General features: G+C 34.2%; 1 protein-coding gene across 3 annotated transcripts in view; it reads right to left on the bottom strand.

Moving 5' to 3' along the window:
- MYNN (myoneurin) overlaps positions 1–10654 on the bottom strand; it is a 14032-nt gene extending 3378 nt beyond the window's left edge. Inside the window, exons 1-5 of one of the 3 annotated variants that reach the window (XR_014148085.1) lie at positions 9730–10654; positions 8751–8834; positions 7671–7757; positions 5672–5992; positions 23–4052 (exon numbers count right to left, since the gene is read on the bottom strand). Coding sequence is in view for 2 of the 3 variants with exons in the window: in XM_081829330.1 (XP_081685456.1) it covers positions 5730–5992; positions 7671–7757; positions 8751–8834; positions 9730–9916 (621 nt within the window). In the remaining variant the exon portion in view is untranslated. Of the gene's footprint in view, positions 1–22; positions 4053–4344; positions 5993–7670; positions 7758–8750; positions 8835–9729 lie in introns of those variants that run through there. The other 2 variants (XM_081829330.1, XM_081829341.1) reach the window with 2 other exon arrangements.
- Between the last annotated feature and the right edge of the window lie 464 nt (positions 10655–11118).

The raw sequence follows: 11118 nt of genomic DNA, 5'->3' as shown, positions 1-11118 counted from the left end.
AAAAAAAAAAAAAAAAGTAAACCTTGGTAATGAGATTTGTTTGTCTAGATTAATCTCTGTTCTTGTGTGGTATGGAGGGGACCCACAAGTTTCTATATTCTCCCAAGGGGAGACTCAGAAGGTAGCTGAGTGGGAAGCAAGTTGATGAATGGGAGGCAAAAAGGCTTACTTTGAGCCTGCAGGATGGTGGGGCAGGTTAAACCTGCACCCTGATCTACACTGGCCTGCTTGAGACAGAGCTGCAGAAATGTCAAGAGTTCTCCACATTTGTTAGAACGAAGGTGAGGCCAATTCAGTCAAGAACTACTGGGCTCTGACCAAGCTAGGAAAAACCTGATCACATGTTTTACAGGCTGTGGCCTACTGCATCAGAGCCCAGAGAATGGAAGAAATGAAGATGCTGTCCTCCCTGATAACATTATATCATGTTAAGTCCCCTCCATATATCTGGACACCAGTTTAAAGAGAAGACAAAGGACAGAAATAAGAGCATTTTCCCCAAAGTTTAAGCATTACCTCAAAATCTTATAAATTGTATCTCCTTTATATCAGACTAAGTTTTAAACTGGCTGGGACTAAAAGTTAATTTTTTCCTGATTTCCCATGGGGTGGGAGCTCAAGAGGAAGGAAATGCAAGTTCCATCAGAAAACTCCACTTCCTCTGCACATCTGAACTGTAATGAGTAAATGTGCAACCATATAAAGTTTCCATCTATCTTCCTCTTACCATCCTTTAAGATCAGGCTCAGATACAGCCTCTGATTACAGTGTTGCAAATCATACTATGCTCATTATTTTACAGTGTTTCAGATTTGAAAACAAGTAATGACGTGCTTTATATTTTTTACATATTTGACAAAAAAAAATCCTGCTCCACACTGCTTTTCAGCTAAATAGTAGTATTCAATGTCTTAACTACTTGAACCATATCCACCTAACTTCTACTCCCGCTATTACTATTACTGCCTTCTCAAAGGATCATCATGCTTCAATTACCCAACCTAAAGTTGTCTTTGATTTGCACCCTATTTAGTCTCTGTACTAGTACAAAACCACTTCTGTCTTCATAAAACTTGAACTACCCTGGTGTTCTTTCTGTTACCACTTTTTATCTCCATCTTTTGCTCATTTTTTTTTTAAGAGTATATTCTTCTTGAAATTAAATACTACACTGGGTGTGGAGCCAAAGTGGGGCTTGAACTCATGACCCTGAGACCAAGGCCTGAGCTGAGATCAAGAGTCAGATGCTTAAATGACTGAGCCACCCAGGCGCTACTATCTTTTGCTAATTCTTTAAATGTATTTCCCCAAAGATTTTCTTAGCTTTTGTTCTATACCATCTCCCAGAGCTGCCTTAATCATTTCTATTGCAATAATTATTAGCCTTATGCTATAAGATCTGTATCTCTAGCTCTAACCTCTCCTGGATTTTGGGCTCCATTTCCAAGGACTGCTAGACATTTTCACGTGGCTGTTGTACCACCAACCAAATTCAGTGCATCTAAAATAAAGTCTTCTCTTCCATAAACGTCTTCCATATCTTCCCTATCACAGTTAAAGGCATCACCATCTTCTCAATCATTAAGGATCAAAACTTAGGTGCCTAAGTCGGGGCTAATCACAAGGAAAAGAAACGGATTCGAGCCTGTGTAAGAGAAGGGGGATTTACTGTAAGGATATAACAGGAAAAAGTCACTGGCACCCAGGGACAAGGAAATGAAGCATAGAGCTGTGCCACCTCAAGAATGGGACTGCAAAGCCAGACACCAAGGCCACACCTCTCTCTTACAGGTAATCAGTGGCTTGGTTCTGTAAACCTGTTTTATTCCCTTGCTTCACTCTATAGATCAGCTTTCTCTGCTTGTTCATAATTTCTTTTAGATTTTGGCTTGCTTCACTCACTCTGGGCCAGTTCTAAATGATCTTTTCATTTACACGTATACCAAAACCTAACAGTCTCTGAATTTCAGAGCTCAAATTCTTGAGAATCTAACTAGCTCGGTCAGAACTAAGAATTGTTTCCTTCTGGTAAGGTGTTCAGTTAAACTGTGGACATAAGTATGGCATCATGTGTTATAAATGTGGCTGTCTAATCCTCTAATCCCTGACCTTCAGCAATCAACTGTGCTTGGATGTGTGAGATTAGGGGTTAAAAACCTGGGTATCCAATCCTACTCCTTCAGCACAGGTTAAGGACAGAGGACTATTTCATGTAAGATGGTGAAGGCATAGTGCTGGACATTTCTTTGACTCCTATCTCCTCCCTGTTTCATACTTTCTTCATTTGGCCTATTTCAGTTGGCTGTGTGCACATTCCTTCCCATCAGCATCACCCATCTCTTCTGGTTTGTCTATCCAGAGGAACAATGGCCCTTTTTCTGTCCATTCAACTCTCATTGACTGCTCAGTATTTCCTTCCTTGCCTTCCCCCATAGCACTTGACATTCTGTCTTGTTTTACTGCCATTATATTCAGGTTTGTCTTTCCCATTTGACTTAAGGGTAGCATTTATCTTATCTTTGTTAGGTTTATGTATCCTGATTTCAATAATTTTCCAGCATTTGAAATACTGGCCAGACACTTTAATCCAAGTATCTGTTCACATCCATGATGTAAGTATATTCTTCTTGAAATTAAATACCCTATTTCTGGATCATTATTATGTCTACCTGATAATTACCAAATTCCTTAAGCGAATATAACAAATCTCTCTTGAATAAATGGGGGCAGGGGCTGCAGAGAATAAAAGAGTAACCATACCATTGTCTCAAAAAATTAATGTTCCAATAACTAAATCTCCATACTGTTCATAAATAGTGAGTAAAAATGCAGAAATTACTAGGTGGTATTTCTAGGGAAATTCTAAAGACTCAAAATCTGAGTATAAGATGGAAGTTATATCAAGAGCTTCAATTTTAAATGCTTCCCGAAAGAACACCAAGAAACATTTAGGATATTAGTTCTCAACATCTGGTTACATTAAAACCACCTGTGGAGCTTTTCTAGCATGTATGTCCCAGAGATTGTATGATTCAATAGGCCTAAGGTGGGGTGGGGCTTGGATAGTGTTATTTTTAAAATGTTTCTGATATGCATCAAATGTTAGAACTATTATTCTAGGATATTTTAAAAAACAAGAACATGTATATTGTCTTTATACATGTACATTTCAACTACTCTTGTTTGTACAATTTCTGCAGAATTGAAACATACAGAAGTGATGAACTACTTTTACAAGAGAACTGATAGAACCTTTTCTTTAAAAAAATTTTTTCTAAAATTTGTCTATCAAAATCATCCTATGAAATTAAACATAAAACAAGTACCATTTAAAAACAGCAAAAAATCATTTATATATAATCTATGGTTTCTTTTTAAAAAGTCTACAATCTAACAATACAGTAGGAATAATCTAATACATACAAAATTATTTTAGAAAATAATCTCTCAGTAAGATCTTCAACATCCTAAACAGACTTTCAAAAATGTAGTCATATTTAATTAAGAATAGAGTTTTCCACAAACTGCATTGTAACAAATATATTTAAAAATAGGCTTAATAAAAATGATAATTACGAGTGTTAGGACGATACCAGATACATCTGAAATATATCCGCATTATGATAAAGAAGAGTATAGTATTATGAGAGCGACAAGACAGGAACCTCAGCCTTCAAGACTTCTTACATGTCACTCCGGAAGAGCATCAAGCCATGTCAATTTAAAATAAAATTATTTTAGCTATGAAACATAATGTGATGAAGAAAAAGCACAGTAAATCAACCTTAGTCATTCCAATCCAATAATATTAAAAGTAATAAATCTGAAGACTAATCTATGCAAAATGCTAATTACCATCACGTTAGTGGAAATTTGGGTAACTACTGCTCTCATAAAATTTTGACATCACTGTAGCAGTTTTTGAAATTTTATTCATTAGATGCTTGGATTAATGAAGATGTGAATTAAATATAACCTCTCCATTTCAGCAGACTTCTTAAAGAGGCTGAGTCTTTTAATTTTCTTTAATTTCTTCACATTCCAATAAATTCCTATTGAATTTAAGCCAGAATAGATTAGTTGAACATTTTATAACTTTGTAAATTGTATTTAAGCCAGTATATTAATACACATGCATAATTAGATTTCTTAGATAAATAATTAAATACTAAGCTTGATGTCTATTATACAAAGGCAACAGTTCAAAATCTATTAAGTCAGTCCCATTGGTGGCAATCCATTCTGAAAATGCTGAGTGTGTTGGGAAATAGTGACAATCTCTACAAGAATTAAGTTTTACTACATCCTCTTTTAGTTGGTTCCTCTGACTAGGACACCAGAGAAAATACAATTAAAGAAATCAATACCAAAAAAAACCTGACATTAACTTCATTATAGGTGTAGTTTAAAGTCAGAAAACAAATAAGGCAAAGCTAATGCACGGCAGAAATAAGAAATGTCACCATGGTGTTTGATCAGCAGTATAGGAATGGACTCTGTGGAACTGATAATTTAATGTCCAAAGATTAGGCAGCAAAATAAATCAATTATGTGGGAAAAGTGGGATGGGGAAGACTGGTAGTAAGTATCAGAAGGATACTCAATTTTCTACATTCAGCAGGAAGGAAACAGACTACTGTGAAACTATGACAACAGCCAAATGTTGTGGTTTAATTTATAAAATTTTAAAACTCAAAACTTATAGAAAACTTAAACATAAAATAGTTAATAAACTGGTTTTATGATAACTCAAATGTTCACTTATAATTGAAGCTAGTTTCTTAACTCTTTATGTAATTACAATGTGTCAATTCAGAGGCCAAGTGATTTAGAGTATGCATTAAGTTTATATTTAAAAAATTCTTTTTAGAACTTAGTATTTTAAAAAGAGAGTAGCAGGTGTAAGAGAGGCTTATCAAAAATCTTCAAAACTCAGTATATTTTCCTCATCACCAGTAATGTAGAAACCTATTAAAACATAACCTGAATCAATTTTGAAACTGTCTTTTAACAAGTTAAAAACATCAAATGATTTATTTAAAACTCGTTTTGCAAATGTAGTCTCAGATAACTCAGTTAAGTCGAAAGTACTGACCCTTGCTTTTCTCCAGAATACTGAATTCTAAAAGAACAAAATTGTACATACAGTTTTCTAGCTTTTAAGAAAAACACTTTTTAAATTCATTAGAAAAGTTACCTCCAATGGAATATACTAAATAGCACAATTCTTATTCAGTACCTAAATTCTCTTAAGTAGAAATACGAAAATTTACTTCTCTGCCATAGTTTATATATTGATCTATGGGGCTTAGTAACAGCAACACTCTTGGCCTGATACTATCATGGATTTTGCTTAAATTTTGAGGGGAAAAAACTAAAAAATCCCACAGGTCAAAACTGACTCATATAAACGGAAAGATTCCACTTCAATAAATGACAGGCAATTTAAAATGCAAAATAAAAATGAAGTAAGGCAGCTCTAAAAGAAAATATAACTTATCCATCCAAAATAGTGCTACTACAGTATAATTCACTTCTTACACGTTGTGTTTATAATCTAGACATAACAAGCATTGCAGTTACGATGCAGCATCAGGTGTTTACTTCAGTGAATGAAAAAAATAATGCTTACAACTCGAATGGTAATTTAATATGAATATATGCATCTTACCAGAGATGTTTATGTTTACTACCAGAGACGTCTTAGAAATTCCATATTCCTCACAAAGTCAGTATAATTGCTGTAAAAAAATCAACTGTGGTTCTGAATACCCATTCACAGTTGATCTCAACAATGTATCTGATGTAGGAGACTGATTATCTGTGACAGGCAGAAGGATGTGGTGGTCCTCAGTTCCAAGTGGAAGAGATAGCGGTAAAGTCATATCAGAAGGTTTCACATCCAATGTTTCTGATAACGGACTTTTTTGTATGGAATCTTGTTCACTCAAGGGATGCTCCTCTATACTAGAATCTAGAATTTTATCTGCACCTGAAATAGAAGGGAAACAAATTTATGCTCTCTCTCAAAACAAAACAAAAACCCTTAGACTAAATCTGCTTACCATTCCCAGAACTTGCATTCCAACCTCCACACTTTTTACTCACGCTGTTTCTCTTATGCTGATTTACCCTCATTATCTATTCAAATCCAATTTGGGCCTCAAGCCTAGGTTCAAGCACCAACTTGAACTTAAAATGGACTTAACTGTTCTAGACTAGGGTGAGCTGTTATCTATTTTATCACTCGCTTGTCAATTTCTCATGTATCACCTTGTAACATCTATCGCTCTTATTGCTACTGAACATTCTACTTCAGTATGCTCTGAATTCTCAACCAGACTAAATTCCTTAAGGGCAAATATCAAGTTATGTTTTTCTAACTCCTTCAAAGTACTTAACAGTGCTATACACATAATAAATTTGTTCACTGAACATATTAATGAGTAAGTCATACTATTCTCTGAGTTCAAGTTCAGAGGTATGGCACTTTTGTATATTTTCAGAAGTGAGAAATTCTGCTCTACTTAGGGAGTGATTATCACACTATCATACACTTTTGCCTTCAAATTTCCCATGAGTTTACCACGCTCCTGTCACTCAAAGGATTTACATGATTTCAATCTCCCTGTCTTCATTAGACAAAACTGCCTATTAGCTTTCATAAAATTGTAATTCTCTCTGTTCTTGCCAAACTACTCTCAGTTCAACCAGCCAAGAATATAACCTGTACTTCCTTGTCCCAAAGACTCCCTTTACAATGTTCTTTCTGCCTGGGACAACTGCTCCTTTTCCTATCTCCATCTTTTGAACTCTCCTTCAAGTTTCCTAGAATTAAGCCTTTCTAGGACTTACTTCAGAAGGACTTTATCTCTTCTTTAGCACTTTTGTGTCTCTATTATACCCTACATTTTATCTTGTAATCAGTTATTTAGCTTTCTAGTCTCCCACACTAAATTGTAAATTCTTTGAGGACTAAGAATGTGCCTTGTTCAACTTCATATATCTTGCAGTTATGTGTACTTTGGAGACAGAGGCATTTAATGTTTGTTGAATTAATGACACTGCAGTTTTCAGAAGTTACTGACTTAATCCTTATTATGTTTCAGTTCACTATCAGACTTGTTAACATCTCTACACACTGAAGAAGCCTAGTATTTTGTTTCTAATCATGACAAACACAGCGAAACTTTTTCAAGGATTCATTTTAAGCAACAGATTCAAAATTTTGTAGTCTCGCTTTCCATTTCTATGTAACAATTTGGGGCTACCTATTTCCCTATTTATATGTTTCTATTATATTCCCTCTTATATGTTTCTGGATTAGGGTTCATAATGCCCTTTTCTTCACATAACTATAGTAATCCCCAGACTCTAATATGGAGAATAGTGATACATATTTTTTTTTCATATTCTTTCATTCTTGAAACTTCATAAATCAGGTTTTTAAAAGAGGAAATATTTCAAGTACTGTTTATTAGAAGGTCAATATGGAAAGAAAGAAATTCTTACTGAACTTACCTACAAATTATAAAGCTACATACCTAATATGTGTATATCTAGTTTTCAAAAATATATATCTAATTTAAACTGTTATAATGTGCATCTCAACATGTTAGGAATAGCACCAATATGAGAGCACCAAATTTTTATAAAACACAAACATTTACCGGAATGGACTTTTGTTTTGTGCTTCTTTAAATTTTTAATATCTGTGTAAGAATTTCCACATAATTCGCAGATAAATGGCCTTTCTCCTGAAAAGCAAGTTAAAAAGTTTAAACTCACTATTTTAGAAGCTGCTAAGACAAAAATATCAATGTCTATGAACACAGTGCAAACATTACTATACTGTTTAAATTTAGTTTCAAATGACCTTTTTAATCCCTTGGTTATAATATAGTGAAATGAAAACTTCTATACATATTAGGCACTCCTGTACTTTATACAAGGCATCCCCATTTCTGGGAAAATGGAACATTTTCATAACAGAAATTTAACTTACTCTTTTACTTCTATTAGACATTTCATTAGTGCCAGTTATCTGCCAGACCCTAAGAGGAATAGCTAAGGGAAAAAAATGTGTAATTATGGTTTCTGCTTTCTGGCAGCTTACAAATTAGAAAATCCTTTAAAAATAGTGACAGAATAAAATGCTACAGAATTATAATTCCTTTGAAATAAGAACTGTTCAATACTTTATAAACAGAGGAGCATGAGAATATAGACGTTTATTAAATGTCTACTAGGTGCTCACACTATTCTAGATAGGAATTATGAGGAATAATTTTAAAAATGAAAAAGTCACAACAGTACATTTTCGAGGTGGCATTTTCCTTTATTTGTTCCGTTTTTCTTCATACTACACAATACTATTACAAGAAACATGTCAATACTAAAATTCATTCTGAAAACTTGCTTACTGAACACTATTTGATAAGAAAATATATTATCCACCTATTCCTTTTCATTTCTTGGTACACCTCTGCAATTTAATCCAAACCATCTAAAAACTATTATTATCTGGCATATTAGAAAATCTATACAATTCTAGACCAAACTTAATTACTACTACTCCAAATAACTAAAAAAAAAAAAAAAAAGTAAAAAATTGCTATTTATACATGAAAATATTGCTATAGGTAGAGTACGACTAGATACCATAGAGTCCATAATGGTTTAAAAGTCAAGGTTTACATAAAAAGAAATTAGAGAGAACCAAAAATAATACGTTCTCCCTAAACACAGACCTGTATGGGATCGAAAGTGTTTGTTGAGCTCTCCTGAGGAAATAAAACTTTTCCCACAAATACCACATATGTATGGTTTTTCACCTAGATGGAAAATAAAAGATAGCGAAGTGGTGTACTATACCAATATAATATTTATCAATTACAATAATCTAAAGTAACCTGTTCTAAAATATTATTTAAATTAAAACCTCCTTATATATTGTACTTTAGAGGTATCTTCAGTGTGATCCTACTTAGATGAATATTAGTAATTATTTTACACTGTTCATGAGACCTGATGCTTTTCATATAATAAAACTTTATTTCTGCAAATATCCTTCCAGTAGACTAGAGTTGGGCAAGAAGTTCAATTTTTATATGATTACAAACATCTGATTAAAAATTCATCAATCCATTACTTTAATTCTTGCTATCTACTATATTATTAAGAGGAATAAGATTATTTAGGAAAGATCTGTTTTAAAAGGTAGATACCCTATCAAAACTGAAAATCTTTGAGTATAATTTGCTTCAAAACTGATACTCTGCATTTGAAGTATCTGTTTAATTTGCAAATCTTAGAATGTCTGCGTAGGAAAAGTCCTAAGAAGTCATAAAAATCAATGTTCTACCTAAGCCCACCCCCACCCCATAATTTCACTCTACAGTTTCATCCAAGGAAAGTAAAACAAGAGGCTAAAGAGTTTTTCTAAGGTCATAAAATATGTCTCAACTCAAGTTTATATATTGTCAAAACTCTCTGATGTTAATGTACATAAGTTACATAATAAAAAATTCCAACCACCGTTAGTACTCTAGAAAATATATCTGCTTTTACAGCTAATATTTATGTGAAAATCACAAACTCAACAAGCACAAACACAACAGATATACAACACAGAGTCTATAATCTATTTTCTTTAAGGGCTCAATTTCCCTTTTTCTTTCTTTTATTTACAACTTTTCCTTATTTTAAACATCTCTGTCAAATTCTTACCTGTATGTTTTCGAGAATGAGTGATAAGAGAACTAGAGACAGCAAATGCCTTCCCACAAGTATCACACACGTAAGGCTTTTCTCCAGTATGCCTACGAACATGATAGGTCAAAGTGCTGGCTTGAGCAAATCTCTGTCCACACCTATCACAGACATATGGCTTCTCTCCACTATGCTTCCTATTCATAAATAAATATAAAGTTATATGCTGGTAAGTAAAACAATTTGGGTCCAATCTATATAATAAGCATTTTTCATATAATTTTCATGCAGTATTTTATTTCATCTTAACAGACCAAAAATATGTATTTAAAATCAACAGTTTCAATGTACATGTTCTGGTTATCAAAACATCTGTTCTAAGATCAGTTAAAAAAAAACTGTGCCATCATCTTCATATGGTTGTCAAGTGTGCCCCTAATACCCCAATTATTTTCACTTGTCCATTCACTCACTCTTCAAAACTCTTTCCTTAAACCTTCAGCACCTCCTCACCCATCCTCACCCTTAGCTGATGTCCTCGCTTCCTCTTTTACTGAGAAAAATTTAAGCAATCAGAAGAAAATTTCCAGCATCCCAATTCTCTACCTATAGGCATATGCATCTATGTATTTGCTGTTCTTCTGTTAACTCTAACATGAGGGTGACAGTTCATCTGAATCCAGCTACTCCCATTTGCATAATGAAGATACTATCCTATCCCCCATGTCTACTCAATGATTTTACTCCTGCAATTTCCTCCACCATTCACTTTTCCCATCCCATTGTATCGCAGCATACAAATATACTGATGTCTTCAATCTTTAAAAAAAAGACCCCTGATCTCTCTTGCTCCGCCACTTCTCTGCTCCCCTTTATCAAAAATTTTAGTCTCCAACTGTTCTACTTTCATTTCTTCTCTAGTAGCCTCTGCTAACATTGCTTTTGTCAAGAGCACTGCTGACCTCTTACTCTGCTAAATTCAATAGTCATTTCTCAGTCTTCACCTCCCTATCATTAGAATTTGACACAGCTGATTGCTCCCTTCTGGAATAATTTCCTTCACTTGGATTCCAGGGCAGTCTACTCTTGGTTTTCCTCCTAGACTAGATGCTCCTTCCTTGTTACCTCTAAGGGCCTCCTGACTCAGTCCTTTGATCTCTTTTCTATCCACATTCATTTTCCTGGTGACCTCATTCACTGTTATAGTCTTTTTTTTTTTTTTTTAAAGATTTTATTTATTTATTTGAGAGACAGAATGAGACAGAGAGAGAGAACATGAGAGGGGGGAGAATCAGAGGGAGAAGCAGACTCCCTGCTGAGCAGGGAGTCCGATGCGGGACTCGATCCCAAGACTCCAGGATCATGACCTGAGCTGAAGGCAGTCGCTTAACCAACTGAGCCACCCAG

The sequence above is a fragment of the Leptonychotes weddellii genome, chromosome 1, assembly GCF_054177405.1.
Source record: "Leptonychotes weddellii isolate Sample4059 chromosome 1, ASM5417740v2, whole genome shotgun sequence".
Lineage (NCBI taxonomy): Eukaryota > Metazoa > Chordata > Mammalia > Carnivora > Phocidae > Leptonychotes > Leptonychotes weddellii.
The sequence above is the reverse complement of the archived record's forward strand: the minus strand, read 5'-3'. Positions and strand labels throughout refer to the sequence as shown.